Here is a 17,398-nt window from a genome sequence, read left to right as displayed (position 1 = left end):
GGCAGCGCTCACTCACTGACGTCACGCGCCTGCGCCGCCTAGTGGGAGGAGCAGGCGTGTGACGTCAGTGAGTGAGCGCCGCCCCCACACTGCCTGCTGTTACTGGAGCCAGCCCACTGACAGCAAAAAAATTAAAATGGCTCGGGAGTAGGGTTGCCACCTTTTCTTCAAGCCAAACCCGAACAGAAGGGAGGGAGGGCCCCCTTCCAGGCCCCGCCTCCAGCCACGCCCATGTCCCGCCTCCAACCATGTCCCGTCTCCACCCTTGGTCGCTGTCGCACCGCGATCGTTACGCCCCTGATCCCACGCCTGTGCCGTCCCGTTTAGTATTCGGCGCAGGCGCGGGATTTACGGGACGAAGAGGAGAACTCGGACGTCAATCAACTGGACATGGGCGTGCCACTGCCAAAGGGTGAATAGACGGAGCCTCTAGGTGCTGCAGGAACGCCCTCATAGCACCTAGAGGCTCATTAGCATATGATAAGTCTTTATTTTAAGAGAACGGCGGCAGCGGCAGGCAGGGAGTTATGTACTGCTGACATCAGCACATCGCTAATGTCAGTCAGCTACATAACATAACGTTTTTTCTGATGATTGACAGATTCAGAAACCTGTTTAAAGGGCTTCTGTCACCCCACTAAACTCTTTTTTTTTTTTTTTTTCGGCTTCTTATAATCCCTATACTGCGATATATGAATACATAATGTTATTAGTCATTTTGGTTCAGTAGATAATGAATAAAACAGATTTTTATAATATGTAAATTACCTGTCTACCAGCAGGCAGGGCGGTTACTTGCTGGTAGCATCCGCATCCTCCTATCATAATGACGCCCCCTCCTCATGTTGATTGACAGGGCCAGCGAACGCGATCGTCCTCTGGCTGGCCCTGTCTGCTATCAAGTTATTGCGCCTGCGCCGTAGCGGTCTTCAGTCGGCACAGGCGCACTGAGAGGAGGACGCTCGCTCGGCCGCTCCTTCCTCAGTGCGCCTACACCAATGACGTCACATCTACACCCGGCGCAGGCGCACTGAGGAAGGAGCGGCCGAGCGAGCGTTCTCCTCTCAGTGCGCCTGTGCCGACTGAAGACCGCTACGGCGCAGGCGCAATAACTTGATAGCAGACAGGGCCAGCCAGAGGACGATCGCGTTCGCTGGCCCTGTCAATCAACATGAGGAGGGGGCGTCATTATGATAGGAGGATGCGGATGCTACCAGCAAGTAACCGCCCTGCCTGCTGGTAGACAGGTAATTTACATATTATAAAAATCTGTTTTATTCATTATCTACTAAACCAAAATGACTAATAACATTATGTATTCATATATCGCAGTATAGGGATTATAAGAAGGCAAAAAAAAAGAGTTTAGTGGGGTGACAGAAGCCCACACTGTTACATACAATTACACAATTCAAATGTTTTATATTTCTACCTTTTTAGAAGTGAGTGACAGACTAGGACAGGTGTCAGGACTCAGGACTGTCTTGGTCAGGTTGTCTGCAGGCAGGGCACTGGGCTGGGCACTACATGGGCAGGCTGCTGGAGCTGGACTGGAGAGGAGAAGAAGAATGATTTCTCCCACGGAGCTCCCTCTGCCTCTCTCTCTGATGTCATCACTTCCTTATCAGAGAGAGGGAGGGAGGGACTAGGAGGCAGGGGAGGAGCGAGGGGAGGAGCCTGAACAGTGAGTGAACACAGCGCTGCCTGGCATCACTGTACTGTAGTGTGTAGACTGGAGGAGGGAGGAGGGGAGGGGAGGAGGGGAGGCTCGGGAGCGCTGCGCTCAGCTGATCACCCGGAGTGACAGCTTAAATATGCGATCGGAGTCTCGGTCGGACCACACTGCAGTTTGAATGAATAATCCTGTGCCCGGGTCTAAGAAAGGCTTGTACCCGGGCACAGGATTACAAACCCGGACTGTCCGGGTGAATCCCGGACGGGTGGCAACCCTACGAGTCGGGAGTCGGCAGCCCGGGCCCCCCTGCCAGCCGGGCCCGGTACAACTGGGCCAGCTGTACTGGCCTATCAGCGGCCCTGCTCCTCTGACCACATGACTTTCTCCCATGCCTCCTCTGGATCATCCAGATGGTCATTGGCAAACTTCAGACGGGCCTGGACATGTGATGACTTGAGCAGGAGAACCTTCTGTGCAATGCATGATTTGAAACCATGACGGCGTAGTGTTCTACCAACAGTGACCTTTGAAACTGTGGTCCCCGCTCTCTTCATGTCATTGACCAGCTCCTCCCTTGTAGTTCTGGGCTGATTTCTCACCTTTCTTATCATCAGTGATACCCCACGAGGTGAGATCTTGCATGGAGCCCCAGTCCGAGGGAGACTGACAGTCTTTAGCCTCTTCCATTTTCTAACAATTGCTCCAACAGTTGATCTATTTTCACCGAGCTGCTTGGCAATTGCCGCGTAGCCCTTTCCAGCCTTGTGGAGGTCCACAATTTTGTCTCTGGTGTCTTTTGACAGCTCTTTGGTCTTGCCCATGGTAGTAGTTGGCGTCTGACTGACTGTGGGGTGGACAGGGGTCTTTATAGAGCTCAGACAGGCGCAACTAAGTTAGATTAATGAGTGGCGTAGAGGTGGACTTTTTAAAGGCCTTTGAGAGACAGAATTCTTGCTGTTTCTCAGGTTTTCAAATACTTATGTTCAGCAGTGCAAGACAAATACATTTTTTAAAAACCATACAATGTGATTTCCTGAATTTTTTTAAAATTCGGTCTCTCAGAGTGGGAATGCACTTACCATGTGAACTTCAGACCCCTCCATGATTTCTAAGTTGGAGAACTTGCAAAATCTCAGGGTGTTCAAATACTTCTCTTCCTCACTGTAGGTACGCAAGGTCTTTTCAAAGGGAGGATATAAAGATACAGATCTGAATATGTAGGAGGTACTTGAATAAGAAAGACTGAAAACACCCTACCATACACTGTACATACAAAATGCTTCCATAAGGTACTACTATCAGGGGTGCACCTAGCCTTTCTGCTGCCTGAGGCGAAAACTGAAATGGCGCCCCTCCCCCAATGCCAATTTCTCAACCTAACCCCTTTGCCACAATAAAAGAGCTCATTGCCCATGGCCCTTCCGCTGCCCCCCTGGTGTTGCCTGAGGCTATCGCCTCACCTGGCCTCATTGGTGGTGCACCCCTGCTAATAATGTAATGTACATACTTAAAAAACCAACATACAGTATAATTCTGGAAAAATAAAACCAAATAGTAGCAAAATAATAACTTTTAGCCTTGGGGCTCACACACAAGACCGTTGCCTGTTTTGCGGTCAGCAAAACATGGATACCGGCTTTGTACATTCCGCATTTTGCAGAATGCAACGTCCGGCCCATAATAAAACTGTCCTATCATTGTCTGTAATACGGACAATAATAGGACATGTTGTATTTTTTTAAGAACGGCCACGGAGGAAATTCCGTTTTTAATGCGGACCCGTTGAAGTGAATGGATCTGCATACAGGCCACAAATAAAATGGCATGGAAAAGTGAGAAAAATATGCTTGTGTAAATGAGCCCTTATTCACATTTGCAACTCACACAGTGGACAACTAACACACAAAGCAGACCCCTACATGGATAGGTCATCAGTATATGATCGGTGGGGGTCTGACACCCGGGACCCCTGCCTGTCAGCTGTTTGAGGCGCCAGTGTTGGTAGTAGCTCCGCAGCCTTCTCACCGCTTAGCCTTAAAGAGGTGATGTCCCCGCTCCTGACATTTCTGCTTTAGTAACTACTTGCATTCCCCTTGTAATAATAATTCTGGAGGATCTATTGTTATGACTTTATTTTGAGCCACTCTTCTATTATTCCTGCTAGAAGCTATGAATAAATTGCCATTGGTTTTCAAGTAAGGTCTAGATGGGTGTTACTAGTTGAGGGGGGGGGGGGGGGCTGCACAGTCTGATACTGGGAGCACTGATTGGATAGTGTTAGACTGTGCAGGGACACACATCTCTAATCCGCATTAAAATCAGTATTACAATTTTCCTGCACATGTGGGTGTACGTGTAAGGGGGGGGTTTATGGACAGCCATGTCATACAAATGCATGGGGTGCCTCCAGCTGTGTCCCCCAGTGATGTCATAAATGAGGGGTCCTGTTTCATGTTCTCTCCATTTTTATAACTTTTCCATATTAACCACAAGTTTGGAACAACTTTGATAGCGGAGTTCAGTCACTGTAACATGAATGGCAAGCTGTAAGAAACATTTAGCGCACAGCGTGACAGTCTGCAGTCACCCTCCGCTTCTTCTCAATGCTAGAACAGCTCGGAGGTCTCCTGAGACATGGACCAAGATGTCTATTTATATAGCTATTTCCATACAATTTTATCCTCTACGGGCACTGAGCTTACTGGTTTAGGCTGTGTAACCCGTCCCCGCTCCTGACATGTCTGTTCTAGTAACTACTTCCATTCCCCATGAAATAACAATTCTGAATCACCTATTCTTATGACTCTATGTTGAGCCATTCCTCTATTATTTCTAGCAGAACTTATGAATGAACTGTCAGCAGTTTGCAATGAAGGTCCAGACGGGTGTTATCAGAATCCATTCATATCTTCAAGCAGAGTTCTACACCTACTGTATGAGCGGATGTCCCCAAAGCTGAAGATGTTCCCCCTACTGCTTGACTGATAGGGCGGTTGTTCCGTGAAATTTCCCTACCCTCGTCACTTCCTGTTGTGACGCGGCCACACCAGACATGACGTTCCCAGCTTTGGAAGGAGGTGTGCCGTGCCACGCCGCGCAGGCGCACAACAACAGGGTAGGGAAATTTCCCACCAGGGTTGGGGATAAGGGGCCACCTAATGCGCTTGCACCTTACCTCTCAGCTGGCTCCAGATGATCAGACACCACACGTGTGCAGTGAGTGGTAGGGAGATTTAACAGAACAAATGGCCATCAGATCTCCCTACCCCCACACTGTGCAGGCGCGGTGATCGGATGGATGTTCAGTATAGGAGATCTCCCTGTCCGCTGGTGCACACGCGCAGTGTATCCCGACGGGATTAGTTAGCCGTGCTTGCGCACTAGCCCATAATTTTTCCCTACCCTCTAACTGCTGATGAGGCTGCCGAGGTAAGGCGCAAGCGCATTAGGTGGCCCCTTATCCCCAACTCTGCTGTGAAATTTCCCTACCCCCTCGTTGTGTGCCTGCGCGGCACAACTCCTTCCAAAGCTGGGAATGTCCTATCCGGTGCAGACGCGTCACAACAGGAAGTGATGAGAGTAGGGAAATTTCACAGGTAGGGGAAATATCACGGAACACCGGCTGAGATGTCACTCTCGCGCCCATGGCGCTGCTCCAAGTAATGGTGCAAAAGCAGAGGCTCTACTTCCACTTCCAGAGCAGCAACTGTTCATGCGCCACTACCCAGAAGTGTAGCAGCGCATGCACAGTCACTACTCCAGAGCCTCTGTGCTTGCGCCGCTACTCGAAGCAATGGTGCAGGCGCAAGATTGTTGACCGAGGGCCGAGATGTCCTGCCCTGTTAGGGAGAAGGGGCAGTGGGTCGTGTCCGCAGCTTCAGGAACACCCCATCACAGGTGCAGAACTCTGCTTGATGAAACAAATCAATTCGCTCATCTTTAATGCGGATCTTACAAAATCTTTTGCAGAAGAGTCCGGAGCTCCCTATACATAGTGTGGTCCGTGTGAAAATGTCAGGTTCGCCAAACAAAACCTTAAAGGGATATTCCAATTGCATAAACTTATCCCCTATGGCCTATGCATAGGATATGTAGTAACTATTAGATCAGTGAGGTCTGACTGCTTGGAGCCCCCACCATCCCTAGAGTGAGCACCCCATGAGGACCCCCAAAACTAACAGAGCTGCAGGTCGAGCATGCGCTTTATTTGTCCAATTACAAGTGGTCAGCTATTTCTATCAGTCCTATGAAGATGAATGGAGCAGCAGTATTCATGCCCGACCTACTAGTCCATTCATTTCAGGGGATAGGATTGTGGGGGTCCCAGCTGTCGGAGCACCACCTATAACCAATCTAATAGTTGTGGATAGGTGTAACTTGTTGTAACCAGCATATCCCTTTAAGACATAGTCATTTATCTCTGTCAACTCCCCATGCACATGCATGGCTGAGCGTGGAGGTATTCTCAATAGGGAGAATGTGGAAAACGGCTGCCAGACACCTCTGGCAGTGGCTTCTCTCCCAAAAACAAAAAGAATGGACATATTGAAATCCAGTAGCCTGATCCTTCTCTCCCCTGACATCATGGGAGGAGCGGAAGATCTACGTCAATCTATGATCAGCTTCACCAGTGTATAACTGGATGATCTTATTCCCAGCCAAGATGCTCAGGCAAGCGTCACTCCAGCTTTGGTTCTCCTCTGTCTCCAAATTATTCACTCTGACAACCCTGAGACAGAGGCAGGAGAGAAACCAAGCATTGAAGCCCCCCCCCCCCCCTTCCCTTCCCCAATTTATAGGAAAAGTTCAGTTCAATTCTGATCGTCCCCCATGGAGCCCGCATCAATGGCTGTGTATGCCGAGGTCACTGCTCTCTGTATGAACTGTGTGTTCAGGCACTTGATACTATGCAGTCGTGTATAGATGACAGGTTCTCTCCTAGATAATTTATATCATAACCTTCAAAACCTGACAGATGTAAGGGACCAGAATTAGATTAGATTTTGATCTGCGATTGATGTAGGCCGCGGATTGACCATACCGTAGGTAGGCTAATCAGCCCTGCAACAAAACAAATGTCTTCAGAAAATGAGAGCAGTCCAAGGTAAATAGCAAGGCCCATCCATTGTCCCCGGCATTGTTCTGAGTGATTATCCCTCCATGATATAATCTTATTGACAGCCGCTGCACCGTCTTGGGAAAAGAAATGGCCTTTACCGGCCGGACTGACAGGCTTCGAAATGCAATTTAAAGGCAGCTTATTAGAAATAGCTTCCATGATGGATTTAACTGGGTCAAATGTGAACCATGGCCATTTTCAATAAAGGTCAGAGGGGCCTGGGTCCACCAGAATCTCTAGGACGCAGGGACCTGATATTGATTATAGCTATGTGATTATTACAGTCATTGGTCTGCAGTTGTCCCAGGATTTAAAGGGGTTGTCCTATGAAAAATAGTCTACATTTTTCAAACCAGCACCTGAATGTTTTGTTTTTTTAACTGCATCTAATGAAAAGTTTAGTATATAGCCACTGAGTTATTAAAGGGGTTTCCCATCACAGACAATGGGGGCATATATCGCTAGGATATGCCACCATTGTCTGATAGGTGCGGGTCCCAGAGGTGAGAACAGAGTGGCGAGAGTGGTTGCTGGCCACCGCCAAGCTCTCTTCCCATACAAGTGAATGGGAGCGCACCACACTCTTCCTGGGCCACCACTCCCATTCATTTCTAGGGGGCCGACAGAAATAGCTGAGCCAGCGCTCAGCTATTTTCTGCGGCCCAATAGAAATGAATGGAGGGCGGCTGCGCATGCACAGTGCGCCTTCCACCACCTTTCCCCACTCAGTTTTTGGTGTGGGTCCCAGAGGTGGGACCCGCACCTACCAGACAATGGGGGGCATCTCCTAGCGATATGAAATCTATCTGTTTACGCACCTGCTGTTTGTTCTTTTCTTTATTTCTCAGTCCACCCCACTGTTGAGGTGGTCGCACATGCTCCGTCCCATCCTTCAGCCACCCCCAGCCATATCTACTGTTAGAAGCTGTGACAGTTACAGGGAGGGAGCTGCAGCAGGAAAAATGGACTCAGGTCCATTAGTATCAGGAGGTCTTCTATTAGCATGTTTCATAGCCAAGTGTGGGTAAGAAAAATTTACACTTCCAATAGGGATGCAATGAGGTCTTTAGAAAAGTAGGGAAGCGAGCAAGGAGAAGGTGTGATTAGCCCACTCTAGCACCATGCCGCCTCCTCTTCTATCTCCTGCTAATCATTATATTTTTTTAGTATGTATCAGGAAAACTTTATTATGAGTTGGATTATGTGACCTGTACATATACTGTACACCAATAACCATCCTCCTATTTTGGTCTTGTAAGATCTCAACCACCTTGGTGACCTAGAGCAGTGTTGCTCAACTCCATTCCTCAGGGCCCACCTGCCGGTCATGATTTGAGAATATCCATTCCCACCGATATTATTATATCACCTGCTCAATACTAAGGAAATCCTGAAAACATGACCAACAGGTGGGCCCTGAGGACTGGAGTTGAGGAACACTGACCTAGAGGACCTCCATCAACCAGTTGCAAATGCACTGAGGCAACTTATTACCTCCTTACAAGATGACTCTAAGACCCATAAATGGTCTCCTAGAAAAGATCCTTCTGTGTAATCTGAATATATTCTGATGGCACATCTTTTTTTCTTGTCCTTGCCAGATATACAACATTAATCCATGTTTTTCTATCACCTAGTGGTCTGCTCAAAACGTGGCAACCGGCAATGGATCATGCAATTCTTTGAAGGGTCCACCATCTCCGTGAACACGTTGGAGTTCAAGCTTGCAGTATGGAATATTAAGGAGGCTGGCTTCACGCACTACAGGCGTCCTCTTAAGCCAGAAGAAGGAATTTGGACACTAGAAGATTTAATAAGGGACATGTATGAATTTGGCGCCAGGAAAAAGTTGCTAGAAGTTGCTCTAACCCATGGCGACCACAAAGAACATAGCAGTCAACTGTAGACACCATATCACAGAGCCATGATTTCTGCATCTTTTCTGGGGCGCAGGTTTTCATAGATGTTCCTGTCTGAGTGTGCGTTCCTTGTTATTTTTGTTCCTCCCCATCTTTTCCTTTCCACTTATTGATGACATCACTAGATTTGGAATGTTTTTTTAAATGGCATGCTGCTTAGTTCCACCTCCATAACCTGCTCACATCATAGCTTTCTACAGCCCGTGTTGGTTAATATCATTGGTTCGTCCACAGGTAACACTATTCTTTCCGGTTTCTTAATTCAGTATTTTCTCTTCAGTATTATCGTTTTCAAAATAGTAACATTCGGAGTCCCCCCCTTGACTGATGTTTTTGTAGTGTCACAGAAGGTTATGTACTGATAGGGATGTGGACATGCACAGTGTGGTGGGAACCATCAAATAGCATTTCCTTATTGACGTATTGGCATTTTATCACTCACTTGTGGCGGCCATGTTTGCAAAAGTGTCTACAGGAAGCTGCAGATGACAAACTGCATCAGCTTCTACTGTAAGACTCCATGCACATGGCCATTTTATGGCTCCATTTTGTACAGAGCCATAACAGGGTCTTCATAGAGGTGCAAGGGACATCTACGGTTCCTCTGCATGTCTCCAATTTCATATGTAGAACAACTCAGAGATTTTTTGGCACAAATTCGACAATAAATTTATAGCGGCATTCTCCATCAGATGCCATATACAGTACAGTATATGGAGTTATAAGGAAGCATGACTTCTAAGGAAGACTGTCTCCATATATACAGCACCCAATGGAGCCTCTCTGGCAGCACACAGGGGTTAGAGGGCTGTAAAGGGTCCATGCACATGGAGGTGGCCACTTTGTTGGCAGCACCCCTTTAATAAGTCACCATGGATAAGAAAAAAACAATATATCTATCAGTAAAAATATTACCACTGAACTGGGGCTATTCCTCTGTATTATTGATAAATGACCATTATCAAATTTTGGGTGGAGACCATCAGGATGCAATTAGAGTTGAAAACTGTGATGCAGGCCCGGACGAGTATGACTGGGCCGCTGTCAAGGCCACTGCGCTTCACATAATGTCAATCCATTAGTGAGAGATTGCTGCAGCTCCTCTCCAGTCCTGACAATAGCCAGGACAACTTCAGAACGTTCTGCATGGGCGGAGCTAACATTGCAGACTCTGTTGATTGGTTAGTGCCCCCCTTTGTCTTCTGCCAGCTCCTGTCACACCAATGGACTTCATCTTGTGGTGGACATGACAGGACGCTGAAGAGGATCCACTGCACGAACATAGCTGGATCTAATCCCTCTTGGAAGAGTACCTGTAGTCACTCCTGACATGTCTGTTTTAACAACTACTGGCATTACCCATGTAAGAACAATCCTGGAGCAACTATGTTGCGCCATTCCTTTATTATTCCTGCTAGAAGTTATGAATGAATTACTAGCAGTTTGCAATGAAGGTCCAGACGGGCGTTACCAGTTGGGCGTTGTCCCTACCCAGTGTGACACTGACAGCAATGATTGGATAGACTGTGTCAAACTGTGCAGGGACACATCCCCAACGGGTATCACCCATCTGGACCTTCATTGCAAACTGCTAGTAATTCATGCATAACTTCTAGCAGGAATAATCAAGAACTGGCACAACATAGAGCCATAAGAATAGAGGCTCCAGAATTGTTATTACGTGGGGAATGTAAGTAGTTACTAAATCATATGTCGGGAGTGGTGAGAGGTCCTCTTTAAGTTTGTAATTGGTTACCCCACTGAGCAGTTCTGCTCCCTTGTTATTCTTGAAAAAATCTCAAGAATCTCTCGGCATTGAAAGCTTGTCCTGGTATACTGTGTTGTAAATGGTGCATGTTTCATCCTCATATGAGATATGAAAGAAATTTTACTGTACCGTCAAAGATTTTCCTAAATTTTATATAAAGTGTAAATCTTCTTAACACGAGTTCTACGTCTGGCGAATTATTTCTAGAGACCTCGTCTGTACAAATAAAATTGTTCTTAATAAAAATATTAAAAAATGTACCGTAAATTACAGCTCAGAGTTGTCTTGTGAAGCCATCACAAGGATCAGGGTAATATACCCCCCTCCTGCAAACTCAAAGGTGGTCTATTCCGAAAAATCTCCAGGTAAAGAAGTTCTGCAGCAGTTAGGGCAATGTATCTTATAACATACACCCCACATCTCTATAGAGATATAGTAGATTTCTGAGCTGCTGTAGGACCTTGGGGGTGCATTATTAGATATGGTACATTGCCCACCTGCTGCAGAACCTCTTTGAGAAGGGGCAACTTCATGTTGATCTTCCGATGTGGTAGGTGACATAAGAAGAGCCAGGGTACACAGAGAAGCGAAGGCACAGAGAGGGTGCACATAATAAGCACATCCAAAATTAGCCTTAGGCTAGTTCCACACCTGCGGTAAATGTATCCGGCAGAGGTACAGCCTGCCAGAGTCCAGTGGATCCAGCCTAGCCGGATACTGCCGTTCAAGCCAGATCCCACTGATGTCGCCGTGTGCTCCTTTGTCTCGTTCTCACAACTGAAAACGACCGCCAGAAGTACAATCGGGAAATCCCTGGTGTAGTGTGCGTCGATGTGTGCGCAATTCCTCCAAAATAACATCAGAGAGATGTTCTCAAGTAGGTTCCAATAATGTGCCTGCTTCCAACAGCTAGGCGTGGTTTATTTATACCAGAAGATGGGAGGTGGTCTTACAATCATGACCAATGAGGAGACAGGTTATGGTATGAAGTGATTGGCTGGAAGGCGGTCTTACAATCATGACCAATGAAAAGACAGGTTATGGTATGAAGTGACTGGCTGGCAAAGATGTGAATGATCGCGCGAACTTATGTTCGTGTGTTCACACACATATTCGCGCCCTTTCCATTGCCACGCTTTATCCTCGTGGATGAAGAAACCCCCGCTCGACGGTCCCCATCCCTTCCCTCTCAGCCGGCGCCATGACACTGGTATCCTGCAGTAATACCAGGCCGGGCACAAATCAGCTAAAGGTCGGGACGACCAGACCATCGTGCGAAAGTCTCTGCGCAGATGCGAACGAATCTGCGCATCTCCATAGGATAGATGGCGACCATACGGCGAACAATAATTTTTCCACAACACCATTGACTATAATGGTATTCGGTGGGGATCCAGACAGTCTGCGGCATTAGCGCCGAGTATCGGACGGACATAAACTGATGCCCCCACCGTTTTTTGTCCAGCCAAAACCCTACGCTCATGCCAAAAAACAGATGGATCCCTGCCGAATCCCACTATAGTCAAAGGGCTGCGGCTAGGCTGGATACGGTGAACTCGGCCGGCTGTTCCTCTGTTGGATATATTTAGCGCAGGTGTGTTACTAGTCTTAAAATGTGCCAAATTTATCATGATAAATTTAACTACTAACTTTACACCAACTATTGGTTGGTTTAATTTGGTGCCACATTTTGGCCATAAAATTCTGCTGCAATTTTGATGCACACCGACACATCTTAAAGGGGTTGTCCAGCCTTAATTCCACTTTGGCCAGGACAGTTCTGTACATAAAGAAAAAAACACACTCACCTGCTCCCCATGGCTTTGTTCCAGCGCCGAGGGACCATGCTGGCTCCTTCTGGTCCCCGGTGTGTAAACTTTCAGATGGGGTCACGTGCGCAGCCATTCACTAATATGACGTGACCCAGCAGCGATGTGCTGCTTGGGGACACATATCTGCTGAGGCCGGTGAATGGCTGCAGTGGTTCTCGTGACCTTGTCCAGAAGTTTACATGCCGGGGACAGGAAAGTGCCAGACCAGACCCTCAGCGCTGGAACGGAGCCTTGGGCAGGAGATGAGTCTCCTTTTTTTCTTTATGTACAGAACTGGCCAAATTGAAAATTGGAGTTAAAGCTGGACAACCCCTTTAAGCACAAAATACAATGAAGCATACAACCATCAGAAAGCCGGATTGCACACGTCTGGATTCTGAATGTGTTGTCCTAGACTGACAGCTGGTTTTACGACCCGAGTACACAGATCTCATAGATCCCTATGATGCTGTGTGTTGGGATCATTAAACTTATGATCGGTCCCACCGAGACCTCTGTATAGAACTGTACAGAACCATAGCAGTCAATGGCCACTGCTTTATGAACAGAATAACAGAATAAAGTGTTCTTAGAGGGAAGAAAATGCTCAAAACCCCATATGCTGTTGCGCATTTCTAACCGGGGGAGCAAATCCTGCACATGTGGTCCTTTGCTAACCGCAATCCCCAGCAAAAATGCATACAATGGAGGATGCCCGCAGCGGACCACATATACCACAAAGACATCCTACACAGGATAGCCAAATGTGTGGATGTGATTGGCTATATAAAACAGAAATTTACAAAAAATGGTGCACTACACTGGTAAATGCAATTGACAATATATGGCTAAACCCTCACACTGATATTAAAATGAGACTTTCGCCAATATATTCTTATATCAAGAACATACCGGAACCTGCACACCCCGTCAAGGTATCTCAAAGTGGCACGGGACCTAACGCTAACCTACCTGTGTCGTATAGGCAATTACAGGGGCCGTATGGGCAATTGTGTTTGGCTATAAATTTCTGTTTTATATAGCCAATCGCATCCACACATTTGGCTATCCTGTGTAGGATGTCTTTGTGGTACATGTGGTCCGCTGAAGGCATCCTCCATTGTATGCATTTTTGCTGGGGATTGCTGTTAGCAACGGACCACATGTGCAGGATTTGCTCCCCCAGTTAGAAATGCGCAAAAGCATATGGGGTTTTGAGCATTTTCTGGCTTCTATGAACACTTTATTATGTTATTCTTGATTTTGATCTATGGGTAACATTCAGGTGCACCTGTGCGGCTTGCGTCACATGAGTCAGTGATAGGTGGGACTCACAGCCTCCTCCCTCCTACCATTGTATGTGTGATTTTATGCTGGAGGTAACTGGGAGTTGTTGGCTGTGTGTCAGATCTTATGCCCCTATCTGTAATTGCCCATACGGCACTGGTAGGTTAGCGTTAGGTTCCGTGTCACTTTGAGATACCTTGACGGGGTGCGCGGGCTCCGGTATGTTCTTGATACAAGAATATATTGTCGAAAGTCTTATTTTAATATCAGTGTGAGGGTTTAGCCATATATTGTCAATTGCATTTACCAGTGTAGTGCACCATTTTTTGTAAACCACTGCTTTATGAACCCGAAACCACAAATATGTAATACGGCAAGTATCGAATACGGAACGTACAGTATAAGAAGCCATATTGTTCTCCTACATTGTATGATGTTCATTGGTTTTCAAGTTGAATTTAATTATCACTTGATTTTTATTTTTTTTCACAAATGACAAATGTGTCACAATGTATCCCCCACAATGTATCCAGACTTGTGTCACGGCAAACACCTCAAATATAGAACATGATGGTTCACTCCATATTTTATCCATGTGTCAGCTAGATTGTGACACATAGCAGCAACCGTGAAATAGTCTCTGATGACCAGAGAGTAGGGAAAAATATTCTGACAGCATGGAAACCTGGAAATGAGTTGTAACCAGGGGCAGACTCTTCATCATGACATTCTCGAGGAGCTAATTATGACTGTAGATTTTTCCTGCTATATTCAGTGTAGACAACGTTAATTGGAGCCCGCCTGCATGTGTTACATGGTGGCAGGAGTACAATTTTAATGCTATATTTAGTGACTTGAAGTCACCGGAACAATTCGCTTTAAACCAGGGCACCACTGGGGGGCACTTTGGGGGGGCCTTATTTATACTGGGGGCACGATGGGGGCCATTATTCACACTGTGGGGCACGATGGGGGCAATTATTCATACTGTGGGGCACTATAGGGGGCCATTATTCACACTGTGGGGCACTATGGGGGCCATTATTCATACTGTGGGGCACTATGGGGGCCATTATTCACACTGTGGGGCACGATGGGGGCCATTATTCACACTGTGGGGCACTATGGGGGCCATTATTCACACTGTGGGGCACTATGGGGGCCATTATTCACACTGTGGGGCACTATGGGGGCCATTATTCACACTGTGGGGCACTATGGGGGCCATGTGATGTCCAGGGGGCACTATGGGGGTATTATGCATACTGCGAGTGCACTGCAGGGGTCGGGATGTTAAAAAAAAGCATATTAAATTAATCCGATCAATGGATGCAAAACGGACAAACGGACAGAAAATGGATGCAAAATGGCCATGGAAAACTGTGTGAAACTGCGTGGTGAGGCTTCCATGGATCAGACATGTTTTTCCAGCAGATCCCAAAGGTACTCAATCAGATTGAGATCTGGCAAATGTGGAGACCAAGTTAAGACCTTGAACTCTTTGTTATGTTCCTCAAACCATTCCTGAACAATTCTTACAGCGTGGCTGGGGAATTGTCCTGCTGAAGGAGACCACTGCAATTCAGGTTATCATATGCCATGAAGGGGGTACTTGGTCTGTGCAATGTTTAGGTAGGTGGTACATGTCACATCCACATGAATTCCAATGTTTCTCATCAGATCATTGCCCAGAGCATCACACTGCTTCTGTGGTACCATCCCACTCCCAGATAGGTGACACACACACACACCAGACCAGGTCACCTTCCTCCATAATCCAGTTCAATTGTGCTACAGTAGCTCTGCTGTGGGATCGAACCAGACGAGCTAGCCTTTGTATCCATGAGCCTTGGGTTGCTTGTTGTTCCTCGGACGGCTTTTGCTTGGTACCAACCACTACGTACACAGAGAATCCCGCACAACCTACTGTTTTGGAGATGCTCTGACCCAATTGTCCAGCCATCACAATGTGGCCCTTGTTGCAGAGAATCCTTACTGATGATTGATGTGTCATGTCGATGAAAAAGTTCAAGATGAGAAGATTACTTCTCAAAGAATTCCTACAATGAAGTCAAAAAGAAGTGTCACAAGGTAAGGAAAATAAAAAGGTATCGATTGATCCATTCATTCACGTATTTTCCCGTAAAACAATGGAAACTTTTATGTAATTCATCGTCACTATTATACAATGAGCTCATTATATAATGTATGTCCATAATAATGGCAGCCATGATGTACGGAATATTCACCCATAACAAGATACATCTGAATGGATTGGATACATTCTGCCCTGATAGTTTGCAACAATGTATCAGCCTAGACTGGATAAATACAAATAACATAACAAAGTGTAAACAAGACTGACAGTGAGCAAAAATTTAGAAAATGGTGGGGAATAAAAAAAGGAAAGTTTTTTTTTAAACATAATCTATCACAGCGACCGCCCTATCCAACTGTTTGCATAGACACGTAGCTATGGTTCACCTGATTAAAGAACTATCATACTTTTTCCTAATGTGCAAATTGGGCATTTGGTGCAATGAGAGTGTCACCATTGCTCTCGTTACTTCCAAGCTCTGCTCTTTTCCGTGGCCAGGACCTCCCTAGCTGCTGTGCCTGGCCCTGTCAATCTAATCAGTGAGAGAGTGGCTGGCCATGGGAAGGAGCAGAGCTTGGTTGCAACAAGAGCAATTAGTGACGCCCACCAAATGCCTAATTTGCATATTAGGGAAAAGTATCATAACTCGGGAATGGAGCCTCGGATCAACTAAAGAAAAACAGCGTTTTATTTACCTATGTGTCTATGCAAACAGCTGGATAGGGAGGCTGCTGGGGACAGATTCCCTTTATAAACCACTCTTTCCCATGGCTTGTGTCTGGTATTGCAGCACTGCCACGTTTTTTATGAAGCTGCAATACAAAGCACAGCCTATAGACATTTTTCATAAATTAAACTAGACCCTTCTTTCTAATCTTGTAAAAGCCTTTAACCGCTTGCCGTCACACTAACGCCGATAGGCGTCAGTGCGGCGGCACTCTCAGGTCTCAGCGACGCCTATTGGCGTCATCTCGTGAGACCCGAGATTTCCTGTTCACAGGATCGCGAAGTAAGCAAGTTGATCTACAGCCTGCCAGCAGCGATCATTCGCTGGCAGGCTGTAGATGCGATCTTTTTAACATCAGAAAGGTATATTAGACGCTGTTTTGTTAACAGCGTCTGATATACCTGCTACCTGGTCCTCTGGTGGTCCCTTTTGCTTGGATCGACCACCAGAGGACACACGGCAGCTCTGTAAGTAGCACCAAGCACCACACTACACTACAGACACACCCCCCCCTGTCACTTATTAACCCCTTATTACCCCCTGATCACCCCATATAGATTCCCTGATCACCCCCCTGTCATTGATCACCCCCCTGTAAGGCTCCATTCAGACATCCGTATGTGTTTTGCGGATCTGCGGATCCGCGGATCTGCAAAACACGGACACCGGCAATGTGCTTTCCGCATTTTGCGGATCCGCACATTGCCAGAACTATATAGAAAATGCCTTTTCTTGTCCGCAATTGCGGACAAGAATAGGACATGTTCTATATTTTTGCGGAACGGAAGTACGGACCCGCAATTCCAGATCCGAGCGGGACAAAGTCTGTCCCCATGGAAATGAATGGGTCCGCAATTCCGTTCCGCAAAATGTGGAACAGAATTGCGGACGTGTGAATGGGACCTAAGGGTCCCTTATCACAGCCAGTTAGTTAGAGACTTGTTAGGTAGTTAGCGCCCACCGCACCGCAGTCACTGATTAGTCGCTGATTAGC

The 17,398-nt window shown here is 46.8% G+C and overlaps 1 protein-coding gene across 1 annotated transcript in view; it reads left to right on the top strand.

Annotated features, from left to right (window-relative positions):
* The window catches only part of SYT9 (synaptotagmin 9), a 186,859-nt gene extending 176,213 nt beyond the window's left edge, over positions 1–10,646 (top strand). The window contains exon 7 of the mRNA XM_040409265.1: positions 8,432–10,646. Coding sequence (XP_040265199.1) covers positions 8,432–8,500 — 69 coding nt within the window. The 3' untranslated portion in view covers positions 8,501–10,646. The remainder of the gene's footprint in view (positions 1–8,431) is intronic.
* The last annotated feature ends 6,752 nt before the right edge of the window (positions 10,647–17,398 follow it).

Source organism: Bufo bufo, chromosome 10, assembly GCF_905171765.1.
Source record: "Bufo bufo chromosome 10, aBufBuf1.1, whole genome shotgun sequence".
Lineage (NCBI taxonomy): Eukaryota > Metazoa > Chordata > Amphibia > Anura > Bufonidae > Bufo > Bufo bufo.
Note: the sequence above shows the minus strand (reverse complement) of the source record. Positions and strands in the feature narration are given on the sequence as shown.